Source organism: Meriones unguiculatus, chromosome 2 (assembly GCF_030254825.1).
Source record: "Meriones unguiculatus strain TT.TT164.6M chromosome 2, Bangor_MerUng_6.1, whole genome shotgun sequence".
Taxonomy (NCBI): domain Eukaryota; kingdom Metazoa; phylum Chordata; class Mammalia; order Rodentia; family Muridae; genus Meriones; species Meriones unguiculatus.
The window spans coordinates 96501238-96524572 of NC_083350.1; the positions used below are offsets into that span (position 1 = coordinate 96501238).

Consider the following 23335-nt stretch of genomic DNA (forward strand, 5'->3'; position numbering starts at 1 on the left):
GGACCGGGGAGAAGGGCAAGACCTGCTAGAGCCACGTTTGCGGTGCTCCCTTCAGGTGTAATTAAGGAGGTCACGAGTGGGAAAGAAATGCTGGAAGAAGGCTTTGCAATCACTTCTAGACTGTGTGCAGAGATGACCTAACAGACTTGGCCATGACTCAGCAAAATTGGTCAGCCAGTGTTAGCATTTGGCTGCCAGCTCATCTGGCTTTGCTATTTTGCCATTTATTTAGTGCGTACAAGGAGGATTAGTCCTCATGTGCTTAGAAAGGAGCCAGACTTCCTTTGTGCAAAATGTCTTAGTCACTAATGTTCAGATTGCTTTCCTAATGGGACGGCTAATGTTACGTTTATGGCTAACTTTATGTTTAAAGGTTTAAATTTTCTGTGCTTGAAGAGGACAATAAGCAAAACCAGACTTCCAAATGCTAAGGGTCGCTGAGTTAATTTTTTTTAAATTGCCTGCTTTGTACAACTTTAACAACCCGCTGTTTCTGCTCACGTAAACAAAAGCTTGCTTTACAAAGATGACCTCCTGCTTGTACTGAGACAGAATGTAACTTTGTGTCCTTTGCCTTTAAAAGCCCTGAACTGAGGGGGCTGGGCCTGCCCCCAGTATACGAATAAAAGCCCCATCTTTGTTGAATGTATTCTTGTTTACATGTGGTGGTTGTGTTGGACCCAGTTTGGGACCCAATTACTGGGGAGATGTAAGAAGGAGGCTCAGAGGCCAGATCAATCGATGCAAACAGCAAGAGGTTTATTCAAACCAACGTCTGTGGGCCTGACCCGCATACAAGCAGAGGTCAGCCCTGAGGAACAAAAGCCTTGGATTTTTATAGGGAGAAACTGTAGGCAGGGAGTTCCATGCCTTGGTGTTACAGGATTGGGTAAGAGGATCTATAGGGAGGTTGATTTTTAAAATGATTGGTATATTTTAGGCGTCAAGACTGGTCAGTCCTGGCCCGGCTATCTGGAGGATATCTGATCCTGAGCAATACTTGGAATGTCCTGCTACTGCAGATTTTGGCTGCTGATGGGGGGTGGGGGGTGGGGAGCAATTAGCACATCTTGTGGTGTTTCTGAGGAGGGGGCTACATGACTCTGGTCACAAACCAGGGGCTATCTGGGTGGGGAACTGAGACCATCTGGGTCAGTTGCTAGGTAACTGATATCTCGAAATTGCAGGCCTGGTTACCCTTTTCCAAGAGGGTGGGTCTGAGGGTCTGCTCAATCTGCCCGATTCCTCATCTCTGCCCATGTTCTGCTTTCTGGAAAAGTACTGAGAGAACTTAGTTTAACATGGGGCCTAAAATTCAAAATGGAATTCTTACAGTTAGCTTGACCCTGTCATTGGGTGTGTGAATGAAGGCAGCCACCAAATGTTTGCTTTTGAATGGTGCCCCTGACTGTGTGAACATTCTTTTTAGGTTACTATTTGATGGACCTGTGTTGTCTGGTGTGTCCGTAAGTTTGCTGCAAATGTGGGAGCCGGGAGCCAGACTGAGCAGGTGAGGAGAAAGAACACAGGGGCAGCACAGCTGTGGCATTCTCGAACTCTCAGCTCCCTCCTGCAGCGTCCCTGTCTACACTCAGGGCTCAAGAATTTATCTCTAAACCATCTTCGTTCTCCATATACCCTGGCTCCTCCCTCCCTCCCTGGATTTAGTTTTACAGGGTGTCTTTGAGATATGGGTAATATCAAATTGTTTTGTGCTGTCCTACTTCAATGAAAAGCTAGCTCTGGAGTTGGGGTGTGACTCCCCTCCTTAGACCCAAGCATGCTTGTTTAAAAGTTTCCTTCAAAACCTCTGTCTTGTGGGTCACCTGACTAGATGACAAAGAAAGGAGAGCAAAAACAAAAGAACAGACTATTCCCAATGGGAATATTCCCACTCATCTCCTGCTCTGTTTTGGTTTCATTTAATGCTATAAATCTTATCTCAAAATTTGTAAGACTATGATGTAAACTTTCTGCAACTACCTCAAGATTTGTAAGTTTATTGGGTATGGTTAAAGATTTGTAAGCTCTATAACAAAGTTAAAGCTTACAGCAAGAGGGTTGATGGCTGAAAATCTATACTCAGGTGATCTTAACTTACTAATGCTGAATGTGTAACTTGGAATCAACTGCTGTTTAAAAGAAGTCAATGTTTTTAAATAACAGTGGGTCTTCAAGATATTTTGGACTAGGATGGATTTCTGTGTGATGATTCTTATCCTGAGAATAAGAATAACAGATGAGGACAAAAATTATAAAAACAAGATTTATAAAAAAAAATAGGATTTTAAAGCAACATGTGTTTGATAACTAAGATATTAAGTCTGTACTTACATTCATTTATATACAAGAAAGAAACACAAATAAAAACTTTGAAGATGGGAAATGTAGAAAATTCTCCACAAATTTACCTTTGTAAAATTCTTTGATAAAACACCTGAACAACCAAAAAATTTGGGGGTGGGGAAACAACACTGAAAAGGCAATGATGATTTAAAATGTAAAATTTTTATTCCTCAATCAAGGTAACATAAGTGAGGTTTTATTCCCTGTGTTCAGTAACTTTCTGCTCTTTACAAAGATGGCTAAATAACAGATCTTCTACAGGTCACCTTTATCTCAAATAATGTCATGGGTTAAGCCAAAATGTTAATCCTAATCCTTGAATGGTCTCTAACAGGTACTTCTTGTCATGTTAGAAACATCCTTGCCCAACCTATCTGTCTGTCTGTCTATGTGTCTGTCTATCTATCATCCATCCATCCCTCTGGACAGAAGAAAGTGGGTTGTTTTAAACTGAAAATAATTTTCTGTGTTTCAAAGTTTTGACTGTGATTCAAAGGCATGTGTTTACTGCTTTTTTTGACAATGTGGAATTTTTTTGTACAGATTACAGTGACAATGCTAATCTGTCTAAAACTTTTATCTCTTTTTTGTAAACTATAAATTCATGTAAGTTTCAGGGAATCATAACCTAGATCCATCTGTCACAGGTCAAATGGACCCTAGATAAGAACTCCTGTCAACCCAAGCTTCCCCCACAGCTACTTATTCCTGAGGCGGGAGTTCTAACTGTAGAGTTTCCCCTTAGGGTCCTAAATTTTAACTTCTGCTCCTGATCTACATCTGTCCCAGCGGATTCCACCCAGCTGACAGACACCACCCGGGAATCAGCTGTGGACTACAAGCTCTTCCAAATAGTTGCTAGTCTTCGACTTCACTGAAAGCTGATGGGAACGCGTCTAGCCAGTGCGATTGCTCCCAAGTCTCCTCAGCTGGGTCAGCAAACCAGGTGCTTCCGATGAATGCCCCCCACTGTGTACCCCCCCCAGCACTCGGCCTTTGACTAGCATTTCTGTTGTCATGGCCAGTCACAGAAGAGTACATCGCCCCTTTTCCTCAACAAATGCTGCAATGTTAGGCTAAAAGAACTGGACCGCACTGGGAGAGATCACACCTTGCCATCCTGACCACCCCCACTGCTGTCAAGGTAGAGCACATCCTCACCAGGACACATCACTCCCAGGTCAAGCTCATCACGGGGGACAACAACCCAGCTGTAGAAAACTGGACTGTCAGCAAGGCCTGTGAAGATCCACTAAAGACTGGCACGAGTTGTAGGCTAATAACGCTGTTTTGTCTGAATACTAAAGTTTTGTAGACTAATAAAGTTGTTTGGTCTATGTTCCCTTCCGCTCTTTCATGCGATATATAACTAGATCCTCCCAAGAACAAACACAAAATTGCCATAAATGTTTCTTAGCTCCCATCCTCCACTTCCTCCAGTGGTCATTCCTTCCTTTACGTCTTGGTTGAAACTCTTTGGTTTGCATGTGATGATGATTTGCACCCTTGCTTGACTATTTGAAGTTGTATCAATCCCCGAATTCTGTATCTTGGTATCCCTGTTTCCATGGATGTACATTTATGATTCTCCAGTGTGGAGAAAACACATGTATGAATGAACACAGACTCTTCCAGCCTCCATCTTCAGAGAAAGTCATGCACCCCCCCCCCATAATCCTCATAACACACTTAGGATTAGGAACAGTGGGGGCCACTCTAGGCACCGCTGGTAAAGTAATGGCTGATATTAACATCAAAAACCTAAGATACCAAATAACCCAAGGTCTGTCTACATTAGGGGGGGGAATCTATTGTTATGGTAGAAGAACATGTACCCATCACAGAGTCAAAGATTTGACTCAGGGTATATAACTCAAGTGGAGGATGTCATGGACAACATTATGTTGGTGGCTTTCTACTTAAAAGTTTAGAATTTCTGTGCAAAACCAGACTTTCAAATGTTAAGGGCCACTAAGGGTTAAATTTTTGCACTGGCCTGGTCTTGTACAACTTTATGTGTCTGTAAACAAAAGTTTGCTTTGCACACATGACCTCCTGTTTGATCATAGACATTGTAACTTTGTGTTCTTTGCCTTTAAAAGCCGCTGACTGAGGAGAGGCTGGGTGGTGCATCCAGGAGTCTAGACCTGGCACCGGTGTACGAATAAAAGCCTTCTCCATCTGACTGGTGAATCTCTGAGCAACCCCGGATCTGTAGCTCTAATTAACACAGATGTTGGTACAACGTTCTTGTGGAATGTATACAATTTACCCTTGTTCATTCAAATGTTGATTTCTCTCCCCACTATCTGGTTTCAATCCTGACATTGCATTGTGATGTTTATTCTAAGCATCCTGTCTCAAGTTTGTGTAAACATGCCACCATTTGTTCTCTAATTTCAATAAAACAACCAGCCAGTGCTGTGCATGAAGAGAATAAGGTGGGACATCCTGGTCTGGAGGGGAGGAGAAAGCAAGTAGGAGTAGGAGAGAGGGATCCTGAGGACCGGACTTGGAACCATGAGGAGAAATGAATTGGACCCAAGATGTGACTAAAAACAAGTATAATGGGTGAACTCTGAATGGAAGGAAACTGCAGGCTTGGAGGTTTAGGATGGAGTAACTATTGCCCAGCATTGTGCTCTAGGTTAATTAAATAAATCTTAGTCTCTGTGTGGTGATTTGGGTATACAGCTGGTTTAGGAATAACCACTGTTTAAGTAAAAGATAAATCAATGATAAATATTAATAACCCCCAACACACGGATGTTTGCATAAGGATTGTGCGTTGTGACAGTCAGCTCTTCATATCCCTGATTCAACTGGTAGGATGGTGAAAATTGTTAAAAGGAAATTGTGTTTGTGCTGAACACTGTGGGGAGAGATTTTTCCCCTCGTCATCACTCCCTGAATAATAGTGTAACAGCTGTTTACTTAGCATTTGCATACTATTTTTTGCTTATTCCGCATTGTAGTAATCTAGAGGTGATTTGAAGCATACAAGAAGAAGCATGTGGATTTATGTGAATAGTATGACATTTTGAACATAGAAAAGTTGAGCATCTGAAATTTTTGGTACCCACAAAGTGGGATTCCAGAACCACCCTATGGAGCCTTGGGGGCTGAGAGACAACTATTATTTTGGAGTGATTGGGAGTATAAGAGCAAGGCTAGTAACAAATATTAACACCCCAGAAAGCAAGATCACCAAGCAGTTGGTACAGACAGAGGCAACCGTCATAGTTTGACCATAAGATAGTTTTCTCTTGAAATTCCCTTGGTGAGCGCATCTTGGCCCAGGCAGCAGCTCTCACATCTCCCACCTTAACGTGGAAAGCGAGAGGGAGAAATACTTTAAAATGTTGTTCCTGCTACTGCGGTAGCATCCAAAAGCAACAATTTGCTCAGCCTTTGGGGGGAACAACAACCAAAAAGGTGTGGGGGGGGGTGGTGAGTGTTAAGAGACTAAAAATTAAAGGTGTGACACTGTATTCTTTTGCTCCTTTAACTGAAACTCAGGAAAAGTGAAGAAGTCGCTAACAAGATTAAGGCATTGTTATAGAAGCATTATGAACATCTAGATTAAAAAAAAGAGTTAACTGTCATTGAATACTAAATCTGCGGTTGCTTCTTAGAATGCAATAACCCCCATCACTAGGACTGGCTTTGGGCAAATATGGTGGACATGCCTAGGACATTTTCCCAGGGACATTATGGGCATCAGACCCAAATTTGGTAGCATCCAGGTCCCAAGCCTTTTGCCTCAGCTCTGTCTGAGATTACAACTCCAAATGTTTAAGCAACTACTGTATCATTTCAGCACATTTGCTGCAAATTGATTGTGCCATTTATTAATACATTTTCCTTTTTTTGACTGAAAAAAAGCCACCTAAAAGATAAAGTTAAGAGATCATTTATTAAATTCAAGCGGGAAAAGCAGGCATAGATCTTTGTGCTAAGTAGGTTTGTGTGAACCAAATAAGTCTGATTTAGAAAACATGTATTAAAGCCAAGTTTACTGTTTCACACCTCTAATCCCAGTACTCTAGAAGCTGTGACAGGAAGCTCACCATGAATTTTAGGCTAGCTTGGGGCACACAGTGAAAAGTCAAGAAAGATGAGTTTTCCGGATTCCATTATGGTATATTGTGATTGCATCATTGTGATTTTTACTCTGGGAAAGAAAAGCATGTGAAGGTACTATTTTAAACTGAAATAATGGTTTTTCCTTATTCTGTAGCTGGATTTAGTAAAGTACAATGAACGAAGCAAAACTATAGTGAACAAAGTCTGACTGCAAAAGAGATTTTGTTTGCAATTTTTAATTAAGCAATCAGTGCAAACAATTTTTTTTTTCTTCAAGGTTAAGAAGAAAGAAAATGACCACACTTAGGGACCTGGGAGAAAACCAGAAAATGCTTTCTCTTTTCAATCAAATTTCAAAGCAGTGTTGTTTCTAGAGGCAGTGCCCAGCCCTCAGTATTCCTCAGGGTTGCTTGATTGTAAGTCTCGCAAATATGAATCAATTATGTTTGGAGGCACACCCTGCAGGAGGAGCCTGCAGAAGGACAGCCCACCTAGAGAAGACAAAATTTAAAAAGGGAAAGTTAAAAACATCCCTGTGAAAGACCACTGAGAGAAACTCCTGGACTCGCTGCCTACAAATGGGGTTAATTTTGCTCTTGTTGGCTACAAGGATTCACTCAGTCCCTACTTGGAATCTTCTCTGGGTTCTAGTACATATATACTAATGTACGAATATAAAGTACGAATATAAAGTACTTGGCATCAAGTTTCTGGCAGGCCCATAGTAATTTATTTCTCTTACCATTGTTCAGTCATGGTTTAAATCCCCAAAGGTTTGAGAGTGTATTTCTCTTTGAGGGGGTTTTGGGAGTCCTACACATATGATGTAAAGGTTCTGACTGAATGGCTGTGGGTCAGCAGGAGGGCCATTTCCTGACATTCATTAATGTTCTTTCTAATTAAGCACTGAAAATTCTGAGTCAAGCACATTGGAGAAGAAAAATGTTTGCTTTAACTTTGGTCATTTATAAACTGTGCAAAAAACTAGAACTAATGCCTTCTGAGAGTGAGAGAAATGCCAACTAGCATTTCATACTTACCTTCTGAATTCCTGTTATATTAAAAAAAATACCTCAAAGTATCATTCAAGAGAAAACCCATGAAACCAGAAGTCTTACTGCCCTTTAATGAATGCTTCATTCCTTGCTAGAAATATTCATGACCAGACAAAAGCAGCATGCTGTTTGAACATTCTTAAAACTCCTTTAATGCAAATTTGAGAAACTCATTCTCCTTAATAAAATAAAATAAAAAACCAACCACGTCACATATTGGTAGAAACGATGCCACTTATATACACGTCCATTCCTTGATGCAAAGAATTCCGAATGCACGGGGATCATTCATTTCCATCTACACCGGGTGCTGGGGCTCATGCTCTACCACAGGCAACAACTTGCTGCATGTCAAGAAGAAATGGCTGTGAAGGGTCAGTGTTAGATGTTAATTTCAAGATCCAGAAATACAAATTAAAACTAGGAAGTTAGCAGGTTCTATTTTCATTGGATTATGTAATGAAAATCATGCCATACTCCACAGGCTTGGTATGGCTTATGACATTCATAAGCTTCATATGCTAAAGCCATATGAAAGCTTACCTTAGGTGACAATATACACTCAAACATCCTTACTGTGCTACAACTAAGGAAGAGAGAGAGAAAGAAAAAGAGAGACGTTGTAAGCATTAAAAATGTGCTAACATCAGTGTTGAGTATATGTTGGAGGTGAAATTATGGTCACAATATTGATGAGGTAATTTCATTAATCCTTAGTTGGGTGAATGACAAAGGAATAATAGGATCAAGAGGATCATTAATACATAAAAATTAATAATATGCATAACCACTTTGCTAGAATAAATGGCAAAGCTAATCTGACTGGTGAATATTTGTGGTAAGAGCTTCCAAACAGTTAGCTTAAAAAATACCCTACAACATATATATATCGTGTTTTTCAACAAAAGAAAAACACAGGCAATATTTTAAAATGTTAGTGTTCATATATATATGTTGAAACTCCAAAAGGCAAAATTATCAGGTATTTTATTTTATGCTAGTCTCTTTGGGACCGATATATGTAACCGTCAAGTCTTAATTCAAGCTACAGGATGGCTGTGCTATGACCTACAACACTCCAAAGGGAGCACTCTGATATTTTATTTTTCATCAGTGCTGCATTACCTCCAAATTCAGAAAGCAAATGCTGTAAACGCAGGCAGAGCTCTACATTAAGAGTTTAATTCAGGTTGTTTCTTAGCCCCAAGGAACTCTTACTTACAGATGAGAGTGGGTCATATACAGACAATGGGACTTTTTATATGTAATACATTTTGCATAGGACTCTAAACTTTTCCTTCCTTTTTTTTGTTCCTAAACATATGAAAATATTTAGATACCATAAAGATATCCAAACTGAACAGATGAATAGGTTGGATATTCGGCCAGTGAATTTGCAATGGGAAAAATCTTACATAGGGGAGTTTTAAAACATTATGCCTGCATTTGTAGCCTCCTTCAAAAATGCACTAAGCATGCTCTCTGCATCTTAGCAGGTTTAACGTGCTCAGTTTCTGAATTCCATCATGAATGTAAATTCCCTCTGCTGTAAACAATCTTCAAGAACAAACATATCTTCATACATTTGAAAAATGAAAGCATTAAGTAAATGTCATTGTTTCCAAAGGGTTTTTTGATACTCATACATAAAAATAAAGGTTTCTGACTTTGTTTATGGCGACAACTCGTCTGGTACTTAGTGTCCTGACAAAAGATATTGGTTCCACATTAATTAATATTCTTGGATAATTTGCCTTCCTAGTTCATGGCATAAACGTTGTATGCCATGAGCTTCTAAGAAATACAGTGAAAAGCAAACCAGGAAATCAAGCTTTACATGCAAAGTGCGTTTTCATGTAAGAGGAATGGAACGGAAAATGGAAATCTCCAGTGAGATAGGAACGTTTAGAACCTGTTGCTGCCCCTCCAGGGAAAGTGGCTGTCCAGGGGTATTTACTCCTTGATATATCACTGCAGAATTAGAATATTTGTACCGTATTTATTTGTTCTCAGTTGACATTTTTACCTTTTAATACATAGCTTAACTCATTTAAGTATCCCCTTACCAGGTAACAATCCAACGATAAACAGTCTCAGCTTTGCTTTTAGGACCAAAAGATTTTATCAAGAGAGAAATCACAGTTCATACCTTATGTGATTTTTTTAACAAAAGAATACATTGTTCTCATTATTAAATTCAGTCATTACTCAATTTACTATTAAATTACTCAGAGCAGCATAACATTTGCATGCATAATATACTTGTTTGTATAGAAGGCTCCAAATACTGAGCCACTTATGGAACTGTCATTTTGTGCCCTCAGCATTTCATTATTTTCAAACCATGACTATACAACAATTTTTTTTAGTTTTGCTTTTTGGATGATGTTAGAAATTCATCAATAATACCTTGAAACAATAAAGCTAGAACTTTAGAAACCAGATGACTTATAAATGTGGCCTAAAGGCTTAAGGCTAAGAAAATAGCAACTAAGTGCAGCAGTTAAATCTGTAAGGACTTTCTCAATAACAAGCTGTGGAATTTTTTATGAATAGCCTAGGCCCTGTGTTTATGACATAGAAATATTCTTATCACTCAATTTTGATTTATTGTAGACCTGAGGACTGACAGAAACCAGAAGAGAAAAGTTATCAAAGCATGCCATTTTTCAAGAAATTTCTTATACTCTATACTAAACTTAGGAAGAAAAGATTATTTTGAAAATACTTTGGATATTTATCATGACTATAAAATGCATATTTACAAAGCCATCTTTTTAACTTTTAGATTCTAGTTGTTTTGTTATAGAGAAGGAAAATAAAACACTTTGGTCATCGGAGGATAGAAATAAAATATAGAATGAGAAAAAAATACAATGTGATCATGGTCTCATATCTTGTGTTCCAAAGTGGCTTTTGGTTATTAAAAACTTCAGGATAAAATATTGTCAGTGAATAAAAATGTGATTAAGAGACAATGTTGAGATTTTTCTCCTGTATAAATACTTATGTGATTTATAGTTGTTTTATTTTTGGCTTGCATTAGTTGTGACATTTCTTAAACAGAATAAAAGCCTATAAATAAAAATTATTTAGTAATGTTATAATATGGTTATGTTGTATCCTACCTGTATGTAAATCACTAAAACAACAAGACTGTACGTATATGTGTGTGTATATCTGTGTGTGTTTGTGTGTAGTTTCACAGATTACTACAAGCATGTGTGATTCCTTAACTGCAGTTTCAATAGATAAGGTCTTATACTAGGCTTCCATTTACAGATAGACTATGTCACCGAGGCAATACTGATTTTCTTCATTCATTCTCACCGTGCTGTCCACCTACATGTCACTGAAATCAATATTCTTTTAATTAACAAGAATTCTAAAAAAAACAACAAAACAAGTCAAGTGTCTTACAAAGCAGCATAAATGCAGAGGTAGAGCTGTCCCTTCCCTACCGACTTGGCCTCGTCACCACATATGTTTGGATTTTGCATTAAGAGGCTCTCTAAGCCACAGCCTTTAACTGAAGCCTACAGATGAGGTCTTGGGTGGCATACCTTTCACCTCCAGCTTGCATTCAATCTCCACAGTCCCGAGGTCATTGACTGCTTTGCAGCAGTACGTGCCTCCATCATAGGGACTAGGCTTGCGTATCTCCAGGGTACAGACCCCTTGGTTGCTGAACATTCTGTACCTCGGGTCGTCCACAATAGCCACTTTGTTCTTCATCCACGTGATTTTGGGCTGAAGTTCGGATTGAAGAAAGTCAAGTCAAAATCTACATGTATGTAACATATTAAGAGACCTTCAAATCCAGGGATGGATTTTCTTAACAACAACAACAACAACAACAAAAAAGCATGCACTATTAGAAAGAAAAGGGCATCTGAGAAGTGTAGGCAGTTACTTGGCTCCTGTTGCTCTCAAATTAAATTGTTTCATTAGCAAGCGAGCAAATGGGCAGCTCTAAAGAAAAAGGTGGAATTGGTTCAGAGGACAGCTCAAGGACAATCTTCCCAGGTGGATTAAGTTGCATTCCAAGTTAGTCTACATGGGCACAGAGTATTCAGTTACAAGACAAATGAGTTCTGTGCCTCTCTAATGTCTTGCAAGTGTGTTTGTAGATAGGCTAATCTGATTGTGAAAATCATTGCATCCTGTGCACATCAAATCACATCCTGCACCTTGACTATACCTGTTCTTTATGCATCAATTTTTTGTTTCCAGATTTTAAAACTTGATCTACAGGTTTGTGATGCAAGTTCAAATAGAGAGTGTTTATTGCTGGGTATTTTCCAGAGAATTCTCAAAAGGTGTCCTGATCTTCAGACTGTCTCTGCTTTTCCAAGAGTCTCTAGTTCTTCCTCAGTTGCCTGTGCCCTCTCACCACTTCACCTCCCCTCTGACATCCATACACCCCATCTAGTGGTAGAAGATCAGTGCCAAATGAATTACACAAGAGCGGCAGCAGCCTCGTCACCCACGACAGTGCTTTTATGCTTTTGGGCTCTTGATTTGTAGTCACTGACCTCCCCACTGACCTTTCTACCTACTTCTTGGCTCTGTAGACTACCAACCCGTGGCAGGATCTCACCTGTTCTCTGCATTTATTACTTTGTCTCCCTCAGATCCCAGAGCTGGAACATTTTCTGTCTCCTTTGCCCAGTCCTCTTCTGCTCTTCTACCTCTCACACTGGATCATTTCCTGAGGCTCACATCTGGGCCCTTGGCTTTTTACTTCCCTCCTTCCTCAAGCCTATTCCTCATGGAACTTGAGCTCTAAATGGTGGCAGGTATGGGGCACCTCCATGAGACAGCAGCCTGAGCCTTCCTTCTGAGCTCGGAGTTTGCAGTTCCTTATTGCCCATGTCATATCTGTTTGCACCTTGATTCAGCATCTCCCTCTCGTACTCCTCCCAGCTTCCCCCTTTCACTTTACCCATTCTGCCCAGGATATATGCCACCATTACAGAGTTTTCAAAATGTGAGAGTACTTTCCCTCAGTGCCACCCAGGGATATAGCCCACTGTGGACAACATTTATGAACTGTTACTTTTAAACACCAACAATGTGAAACTTGAAATTCTTTCTAAGTGACTTCAATTGGCTGTGGTTGCCCCATTTTAGCAGAACACATTTTATATTCCACCCTGAATTATCCATGTGACTGTTAAGTGTGTTACAGACCTCTTGACAAATCAACATCACCTAATTTTTCCAGGTAAAACAATTTCCATTTGCTTCCCTCTTGCTTCTTTAACAGATATCCATTAGATAATAAGGGCATACCACGTCTGTTATTACTACATTTAAATTTTGTAAGGATCCAGAAATCCTATCCTTCACTCCTCCCACTCTAGAAAGACACAACTAGGAGTTGGAAAGCCTGCTTATCTTTTTCACTTGCTGAGATAATGTGGCAATTATGAAAGAGAGGCTTTGGCGTCAGTCTTCAATTTAAGAAGTTCAGTAGCAAAGCATAATACCTTAGGATTTCCTCGGACGCTGCAGTTCAGGGTGGCATTGTAACCAGCAATGGCGTAGGTATTAACCAAAGGCTGAGTAAACATGGGTGCCTCTGTGAAATCAAAGTCTTCATATACTGGGTTTTTGTAGATTTTACCTTAAAAATGAGTATTAAAAGATTTAAAAAAAAAATAGAAGTTGACTTGAGAATGTATTGTTATTGGCATTCTTTAATCTTGAGTAAAACTTCCTTCAACTCAGAAAAGCATGAGCAAATGCCACATGGCTTTATTCTGATGGGGACACAGGTATAGCAAGACACAGCTGAGGAAGCCAAGGTAGTTATGAGACCCTAAGCCTCGTACTGAACGAATGCAGTTTTCTTTCTGAGTTTCTTGATCAAAAATGTGTTCTAATGTAAAAATTACAATGAAGGACTTGAGAGTGATTGAATGAAAAATTAAAATTCAGCTCACCCTTTCTTTAGAGCAAGTCTCATGTAAAACTGCATTGAAGATGTCAAAAAAACCCCACACAAACCAGAAAGCCAAGAAATGTTCAATTTTTCCTATCTGTGTAACATTCATCATGTACAGACCCAGTGACCAGAAACTGAAATGAATCTGTAAAATTTGTAATAGTATCATAATTTCACTAGAAAAAAAATTACCTGTAGAGTTGAAATTTTACTTGAATATTGTTACCATAATTTCCCAGCATTTGCTCACTGTATGTCCTTTCTTTGTATCTCCTCTTTCTTTTCCAGTGAGTCAATCAAGGTTTCCAAGTATCTCCCAACTCACCATCCTTGGCAATCACAGCACTCTCCTTAGTCATTGTTGCATCTTCACTGAGGCCACACATGTTTTCAGCAAAGACGCGGAAGTAATATTCGTTCCCTATGACCAGCTCCGTAATGGTGGCATTGGTTCTGTGGTAATGCTCAATGACAGTGAACCATTCCTGTAGGGGGAAAAGGAGTATAGTTTGATGAAAGTTAGCCATTGATTGGAATAAAAAAGAATGTGTCATTAATGAAAAACCAGTATCGATTTTTATATTGAGAGCAATGACAATATGCATTTAATACTACATAACTTATCTACAGTCGTTTGCAATTTAGTATTCATTTGCACATTAGGTTCACATCACCTACTACTTCCCATCTTCATGTTTTTTCATAACTGCATAATGTCTGTCACCTACTTATCATCCCTATGGATCTATCAGTCTTTTGTGGGGTAAAATATAATTATGGAAATCAACTGATACTACATTGTTAAGAGGAATAGATGAAGCTAAATCACTAAAAGAAAAGTGAATAGCATCCAATAATTTCGGCTAGTTTATTAATTTTGTTTATTTTAGCTATCACCTCCTCCCTGCCTCTTTCTTCTATTTTCACCATTTTGGAAATTTTTCATGACCTTCATCTGGATGCTCTTTCCTCAGAACCCTTGTTAAATTAACACACACACACAGGCACACACACACACGCACACACAATTTATTTTACTTGTTTGCTCTCTCCACTGCAGTGTATTCACCACTAACACAAAGCTGCCTTCTCTTCCCACATCACAGAGCCTATGACAGTCCCAGGCACCTAGTAGATTTAATACACAAAGTAAATATTGAATACTTAATGGATTAGTGAATGAAGAAGTTAAGACACTTTTAAAATTTTTGTTTTCCGAATACCAAGAAATATATTTTCAAAGGTTTGTCTTGTTGTCAGTTGAAGACCACACTATTTGACATATGCTTTATACTATTAATAGAGAAAGCACATTTGCTAACCAAAAAAAAAAAAAAAAATACTTTCTAAAGGAAAAAAAATGTTCTTGTAATTTTCAAGGCCGTTATCTATAAATTTTGGATAGTTTAACATGGCAGCCTTTTTGGAGTTAATAGCAAATTCGGAGTTAATGGCATCTGAGCAGTGGAATTCGGCCTCTCGGCTTTGGCTATTTTCCAAAGTCCAGTTTCTCATAAACTGACCTTGGTGGTCCTACAGCAGACTGCTCTAACCCTGAGAAACTCTGCAACCATAGTAACCAGACAGCAGGCTCTGTGTAACCTTGAGTGAGCTCTCCTATGTTTTGACCAAGTAAAGCGCCTACGTGAGAAACTGCTTGTACTTTTTTGACTACTTAAGTGTTAACCTGATGTCCATTAAATTGACACCTGGATCAGCATGTAGACTTGGTGTCCTTCTCTGTGTTGCCCTGTCTCTCTCTCTCTCTCCCAGCCCTCTCTCAGGTGGTATTCAGGTGTCACTTCTGGACAGTGACAGTTTAATGCCAGAAAAGCATAGTTACACATTCATTTATTCCCAAAACTTTTTTGGTGTTTTGTTTTTCTTAAGCCATGGTTTCTCTGTATAGCCATGGCTATCCTGGAACTCTCTCTGTAAACCGTGTCAGAGATCTACCTGCCTCTGTCTCCTGGGTGGTGGGATTAAAGATGTCCACCACCACCTGGTCATCATAACATTTTTTATATTGGCTTATTACAGTTTTATGTCTTTCATCTTGTCTTGACTGTGAGTGTCCTAAGAATAGGAATTACATTTCTTTCATACTTCCTTTCTTTTTCGTCAGCTGATACAATGTTGCTTAACACATAGCAGGACTGACAAAAAAGTGAATGTCTGAGCCCACATAAGAGAAATGCCATAGATGGGAGGCCATGGGCTTTGGCTGAAGATGGGTCTGCAACCTGAGGAGACGGGGTGGGATTTTCCCCTTGAAGAAGCACTGGTAGAAAAAACTCCCTGGGGCTGTTACTGCTGAAATGCAAGAGAAACAGAGGGGTGGGTCAGAGGTCACTAGGCAAATCTCAGTCACATGGAAAATCCTGGCCCAACTGGAGTTGACTGGATAGCTTAAGACTAAAATGCTGTAAAAGTATGATGGGCTGAAGGAATACACAGATGGCAGAGGGCCTCTACAGAGACTATTGTGCCCATGGGTTCTCTGTCAACATCAGAATTGAGGCCCAAAAAGATCCCTCATTGCTAAAGAAGTTTGAGCTGTTCAAGTCCTTCTTGCAAGGTCGTCCATCAGTCTAGATTTCAGTCTGTTCAGTTTTGATGAGAAATGCCACTTGAAATGCCAAATCTTACTCTGTCATGCAGATATAGCACTTACTCAGGGGGAAATCCATGCTGAAAACAGTTTTTGGAAAGAAGTAGTTTAAAACATGATTGTCTCCTCCACCCTTCCCTTTCTATGAAGCCTTACAACCAGAGTTCTTGCTGAGATCAAAATGTGTGATGCAGAAAGACCACATACTATTCACTGTGATGTTTTATTATGAGAATGAAAAAATTCTATTCCAATGTGTATCCAAATGTTCATTCAGTCTCTTAGGTAGGAAAGAGGGTATGGCATATGGATTTCATACAGTAGGAGGGTATAGCTTGTGACAGCGTATTCAGCATTTAGCACAGAAATACTGTTCATCAGCAAGTCATTGATCCTTCCTGAGCCCCAACTTCCCATCTATAAAGATAGATTATAATAAGTCACTAATCCCACGGGGTTACATCCTGAACATTTCTCAGAACCTCAGCACATGATGTAACTTTCAGAATCTTTCTTTTCCAGCTGATAGACATCCATTTTTAAAAAAAGTTTGGGTTTAATCTCATATTGTTTAATGTTTATTTCACAAGGAGAAAGCATTGCCTACTGAATATTTATTGAAAGAATGGATTCCATTTGCATTTCACCACCTGCTTTAGACTATCTTAGCTTTATAATAACCAAATAAGGTAAGTATCTGTACCTTCATTTTATAGATGAGGAAACGAGGATCAAGGAGGTCAAAGAACTGGTCATTCATACATGGCTGATGTGGTTGCATTTGGGGTTTAATTCAACTCCAAAGGCCCCACCTTTCCGGCCAAGCCACATTACTCTCTCACATTCCCTGCAGGCTCCATCAGAGAGAACTCACGACATGCCCATGACCTCTGATGGACGTGACTTTGCCCTGATGTTGACTCAGCAGCCAGACTTACCATGCTCTTCTTGTCAGCCTTCTGGATGGTGTACCCTGTGATGGCAGCATTGCCATCGTCCTTTGGTGGTTTCCATGTCAGAGCAACGTTCTCTCCCCACACATCTTCAATAGTCACGGATTGGGGTGGACCCGGGCGGTCTGTAGGATGGATTCATGCCATCACTGTCAGCTCATATTCCTTCCAGTCTATACCCTGCTACATGAGGATATCTTAAAATGTCCTTCCTGTTACAGGAGGCAACACTCTTCGTGCCATTGGGTCTGCATGGAACCTGTGCTTCCTTCATCCGAGTGGACCCTGGACAGGGCCAAGGGGATAGAGTAGTCTTACACTCCTCTTAGCTTAGAAAACCCCTCAAGGTTTGGAGAGAGGGAAACAGTGCATGGTTTAAGGAGTGTCAGGTTTCCCAGAGGAACTTTCCCTATAGTTAGAGAACCTTGAGTCCCAGAAAATTGACTGGAACAAACCAAACCACAACAACAAATGATTGGAAACAAGACTTCTCTTAGCACTGATAATTAATTAGCTACTCCTTTCTTTCTTTTTTTGTTTGTTTGTTTTTTTTTTTTTTTTTTTTTTTTTTGAAACAGGGTTTCTCTGTGTGGCCTTGCTGTACTGGACTCACTTTGTAGACCAGGCTGGTCTTGACCTCACAGAGATCTGCCTGCATCTGCCTCTCCGAGTGTTGGGATTACAGTTGTGCACCACCACGTCCAGCTTAATTATCTAATTTTTAGTTTGGTTTTCTTTTTAGACATACATGACCTGAAACTCAGGCTCTTTCTGCCTTAGCCTTCTACATTCTGGAATTACAGGCACGCACCACTGTGCTGGCCTTTAACTTTTCTTTGTTTATGTGTGTGAGTGTTTCTGTGTACATGGGTGTATTTACATATCAGGGGTGAGGAGGTCCATACACATGGAAGCCAGAGAAAGTTGTCAGGTGTTCTCTGTCTCTCTCCACCTCACGTCTTTGAGGTTGAATCTCTTCCTGAACCTGGAGCTGCTGTTTTTTTTTCCAGCTGGAATGGCAGGTGCAAGTCACAGGAATCCTGATATCTTCTAACTCAGTGCTGGGTTACGGGCACATGCAGGACCACCCTGACTTGCTATGTGGCTGTTGGGATCCAAACCCAAGACCTCCTGCTTGTGTGCTCTTGCCCTCTGAGCCATCTCCCCAGCCTCCTAAATTTACTTACTGACACCGCGAAAATTATAAACTAGTTTAAACAAGAGGGTCTATGTATAAGGGTCCCCACTCTGTTTCCCTAACCCTGAACAACAATGAGAACCACCCTATTTATTTTCTATAGGTTCTGATTAGCACAAAGGATCAACTTCTGTGTTTGGCTGCTTGTCTTATGTTGACATTTCTTTACATTAGGAAAAAGTCTTTAGTCTCCATGCAAACTTTACAACTTAGTCAACTGCATGTGAGGCAAGGAACATTTTAAACTGTCTAGAGGCTACTATGTTTTTTTTTTTTAAAGATCTATCTGTCTGTCTGTCTGTCTGTCTGTCTGTCTATCTATCTATCATCTATCATGTCTGCATGCATGCCTGCACTCCAGCAGAGGGCACCAGATCTCATTATGGATGCTTGTGGTTGCTGGGAATTGAATTCAGGACCTCTGGAAGAGCAGCCAGTGCTCTTAACCTCTGAGCTATTCCTCCAGCCCAGCTACTATGTTTTTTAATGCAAGAATCAGATTCATAGAAACTACTTTATCACTGGGGAATTAGAAATTAAAAGCAAGAGTGAACTGAACTATAAAGCAGTGAAGATGGAGTTCACTAAAAGTGTGTCCACTAGTTATGTTACACACATGTCCCTAGGTCTGCCATGATTAGTATATTCAGTCAGTGAACGTCATTTTGCAATACTAGCACATCCTACTGCTTATTTCTTTTATTTATTTTTACTTACTTACTTAGGTTTTTCAAGACTGGGTTTCTCTGTGTAGCCTTTGTTGTCCTGGACTCTCTTTGTAGACCAGGCTGGCCTTGAACTCACAGAGACCCGCCTGCCTCCACTGGACAGGAGTGTGCCACCACACCCAGCATCTCTTTTTCAGTCTTAAAAATATTTTTGTGTAGAATAAGCCTCACACATTCCAATCTCTCCCCAAATGACAAGGAGTATTACTCCCCATACTTGAATGTTCTAGCTCCTTCCTCCAAACCTACCAACGATCTGGATGTCGATTGAGGCGTTTTCCTCGTATTTGTCCACTTTGACCTGCAGGTCGTACTTGCCAGAGTGGCTCCGCTCTGCTTTTCTAATGAATATGATGGTGTCAGTCTCTGAGTTGCGAATGTTTATTTGATTCTTATCAATATCTGCACCATCCTTTTTCCAGGTCAGTTCTGGTCTTGGTTTACCCTAAAGTGAAAGGCAGAAATCACAGTGTCACACACATACACACACACATCACCTATATGATTTTAACAAGAATGGCCTAACTTTCTAGGCAAGGATGGAAGACACCAGCTCCCTAATCCGATGGTGGGTGACACTGGCAATAAGGCCACTTCTTGCCGACTGTGCCCTGTTGTCAGGTGTACGACAGTTATTATTTCCTGAAGCCTACTCATGAATAAGTATCATTTTCCTCACTGGTTTGGAAAGAGTGATTTGCCCAAGGCCTTGAAGCTAAACTTCTAGACTAGTTCTCAAAGGCAGATCTATCTGCCAGACTCCGGCAGGACAGTGCTCAAGAGCATGAGCTCTAGGACTTGGAAGCTATGCTGAAATCTCTACCTCATAATAATGTTGTGACTTTGGAAAAATTTGTGCCTCCATTTCCCAGTCTGTAAGACAGGAACAATAGTAGCCTCACAGAGTGCTTATATGAAGGCTTCTGCTACAGTCTAAATGTTTAGCAGTATCACTTAAAGGTTAATGATTTTCCTCCGGACAGTTTCCCCTCTCAGGCTGGTCTAGAGTCTCTCTAGCTGCTGACGCTATTAAGAAATTATGAAGTTACAACCTTATCCATAGGAACAAGTTTCAATTTTTTTTTTTTTAAGACAGGGTCTCACATAGCCCAAGATAGTCTTAAGTTCCCTGGATAGCCTAGGATAGCTTGAACTCCTTCCTGAATGCGCCCAACTCTACTTCCTGAGTACTAAGATTTCAGGTGTGCACCAGTACACATGGCTTAATTGTTTACTTGGTATGCATGCCTTGTTTGTATATGTATATACATGCCTTGTTATGTGGATCAACTGTCTTGTTGCCCTTAAACTCCTAACAATCCTTCTGCCTCAGTCCCCTCAAGTGCTGGGAGTATGTTCTGGTAGTACAGGCATGAGCAAGGTGTGTGTGTGTGTGTGTGCGAGAGAGAGAGAGAGAGAGAGAGAGAGAGAGAGAGCGAGAGAGCGAGAGAGAATGAGGTGGGGGAGTGAAAAAAGAGCCAGGTTAATCTCACAAACAGCAGATTCTTTTCCTGGAGCATTATTTCACAATGGGAATGTATTTCAGTTAGGGACATCAAGATCTCAAAGTAGAATTCTGTTTGTTTGGGAGGCAGTGTGGAAACTAAGAGAATATTGTTTTGTGGCTATGAGAACTTGAATGCAAACGATCAGTGTCACAAATGGCCGGGCCATAGAAATTCTTCCAGCATTTCTTCCTTTCCTTTCTGTCAGACATCCCTGCCCTCCCCTACCTTATATTTAGGCAAGAGTAGGTCTCTGTGTCCTGCAGAATTTTCCATTGTTGACCGAATCTCTCCGGGGAATTCTGAACCACGGGGAACTTAGAGCTAGACCATCTCCCTCAACCTTTCAAACACTCCCATCCTGGAAAGACGAAGCGAGAGGTTTCTGCCTTTTACCTGGAAAGGAATAACCAGATTGACAGCTTCTCCGACTCTTCGGATGTAAGTCTGCTTCAGATGCCTCGGGATGCGAATCTTTGGTGGCTCTGGGGAAGGTGAGAAGCAGAATGATGCAGTCAATACAGTATCCCAGGAACGGCCTTGTGTAAGTGGAGCGGCACAGTGCTCATGACCATCCTTGGGATCCGTCTCCTTCACACAGTCTTAGGGGTTTCACTAACAGTAAACTTAGCAAATTTGGTCCAAACTGTTTTCTTCCAGTACAGACATCTTTTTGTTTATTTCTTTTTAAGATGTGTTTTTATGGGGTTAGGGAGCTGGCTCAGCACCTAGAGCACCTGCAGTTTGATTCCCAGAACCCACACGGTAACTCACAACTGTAACTCCTGTTCCTGGAGATCCAATACCCCTTTCTGGCCTCCTTGGACACCAGGCACAGACATGGCATCTTTTCAAATCACCCATAACCATAATATAAAGTAGGATGATAAAAAAAGAAAGCATTTGAGCACTCAGAGAACTGGAAGCCAAGTAATATATGCCCAGCCTTGGCCTTTCAAGAAGCTGAGACTAAGGGCATATAACATGACGGTCTCCTTCCATGCATGATTATTTTTATATGCATTGATCATTTGGAAGCAATTACTACATAGAATTGTGCAAAGCTTCCAAATGCTGACGTTTTGTTGTATAATATCTGAACATTTTTAGTTATTAATATGACCACTGTATCAATATTTTTAAGTATTCAAAGGTGTCAAGCCCATAATGATGAATGTTAAGTTTTCCAAGTTACTTTTTGCTTGAAAGCACACATGTTTTTATGAACAAGTTGACAACAAACACTGTAAATTGCTTGCCTTGAATTGACAAAAATCTCAAGATGCCTCAGAGGGTAAAAGTGCTTGCTATGCAGGCCTGATGACCCAAGTTCAATCCCTGAAACCCACATGGTGGAAAGAGAGGACTAAATTTTGAGAGTTGATCTCCAGTCCAGGCAAAAAAAAAAAAAAAAAAAAAAAAAAAAAAAAGGGCTCAGGGACCAAGATTAATAGAATTAACATTCCCTGTAAGAACACATGGTGGAGGGAAGATATGGTAGCTCTTGTGCTCAGTGGCGCACACTTGATTCCTGCAAAGGCACCAAAGGCTTCATTTACTTGTAGCTTTACACCACTGGTGCAGATATAAGCACATTCATCAAAAGGGGCCCGAGTGTATCCATGACATCGTGCAAATGGTTGTGGCCTGCAGACTCACTTGAGCTAGAGTGCGGGTGCACGTCTACCAGTGTTGGCTCAGAGAATCTGGCCTCCTCAATTAACTGGCCTTCTGAGTACTAAATCACAAAACCCAAAGCTGACGACCTCAACTGCCTAAAAAGCAGTGTTTTTGTGAACTTTTAACTTCCAGGGAACCTACATAAACTATCAAAGGAATGGCAGCAAAATAAATTTTAAGACAGGGGTGAGTGTGTGTGTATTCCCGAGTGTGTCTGTCTTTGTGTGAGTGTGTGTATGTGTTTGTGTGTGTGCATGTGCAGACACACACATACCAGAGGTCACCCTCGGGTGTCATTTCTCAGGATGATGTCCACCTTGGGCCTTTGCTGTTGCTTTGTTTGTTGAGGTGGGATCTCACTGGCCTAAAGCTTTCTGATTTGGCTCGGGTGGCTGGCCCGTGAGCCCCAAGGTTCTGCCTGCCTCTGTCCCCCAAGCATTGGGATTATAGCTTATCATCATGCCTGACTTTCTTATGTGGGTTCTAGTGGTCAAGATCAGGACTTTACTGACTGAGCTGTCTCCCCACCCCTAGGAAAAGATTTTACAAAGTAAAAGCGAACACCTACCTATGATCTCCTTCACGAGAATGGGCTGAGAATAGTACTTGGGCTCGCTCGCCCCAGCTGCATTAATAGCCTTCACACGCACAAAGATCTTTGCATCCGTGGGCAGACCATTGATGGTGAACTTGGTCTTGTCGATTAGGTCTGTGTTTGCAACTATCCAGTCCTCAGCTAAAACCAGTAAAAGGAAAAAAAAAAAAAAGCGGGAACAGTGTTCAGTGAGAGAAGCCATCTTAGGCCATCACAACCAACTCCAACTTAGCATTTAATTCACACTTAAATCCTTTGGAAAGAATAGGATTTTGACTAGACTCAGGTTATGACTATTTAAATACCTGGAAAAAAATGTCCCAAAATGACTAGCATAAACAACAAGAAGAATTAAATTAGAAACTGCCATTTCTGAAAAAAATAAAATAAAAATTCTTACTTAGGATTAAAGTGTCCTGAATAATAGTAACTGTTTCCAATAATTTTATAGCAGCTTTACCTCAACTTGCTTCTATACTGCTTGATATAATTTTTATATTTATGCATTGAAAAACTTTAAAGTTCAGAAAGATAGGAAATTGCCCTTATCATGAAAGAAAGGTCTAATTCTTGCTACATGGTCTCTGTTTTATCTCATCTAGTTTATTATAGTGAAACACTGATGTTA

At 40.3% G+C, this 23335-nt stretch overlaps 1 protein-coding gene across 2 annotated transcripts in view; it reads right to left on the bottom strand.

Moving 5' to 3' along the window:
* Positions 1 to 6650: 6650 nt before the first annotated feature.
* Positions 6651 to 23335, bottom strand: part of Mybpc1 (myosin binding protein C1) — an 83763-nt gene continuing 67078 nt past the window's right edge. Inside the window, exons 21-29 of one of the 2 annotated variants that reach the window (XM_060377875.1) lie at positions 22681 to 22848; positions 20829 to 20917; positions 19177 to 19372; positions 16987 to 17126; positions 13763 to 13922; positions 12980 to 13116; positions 11051 to 11237; positions 8031 to 8073; positions 6651 to 6923 (exon numbers count right to left, since the gene is read on the bottom strand). In XM_060377875.1, coding sequence (XP_060233858.1) covers positions 8060 to 8073; positions 11051 to 11237; positions 12980 to 13116; positions 13763 to 13922; positions 16987 to 17126; positions 19177 to 19372; positions 20829 to 20917; positions 22681 to 22848 — 1091 coding nt within the window. In that variant the 3' untranslated portion in view covers positions 6651 to 6923; positions 8031 to 8059. Of the gene's footprint in view, positions 6924 to 8030; positions 8074 to 9221; positions 9459 to 11050; positions 11238 to 12979; positions 13117 to 13762; positions 13923 to 16986; positions 17127 to 19176; positions 19373 to 20828; positions 20918 to 22680; positions 22849 to 23335 lie in introns of those variants that run through there. The other variant, XM_060377874.1, reaches the window with a different exon arrangement.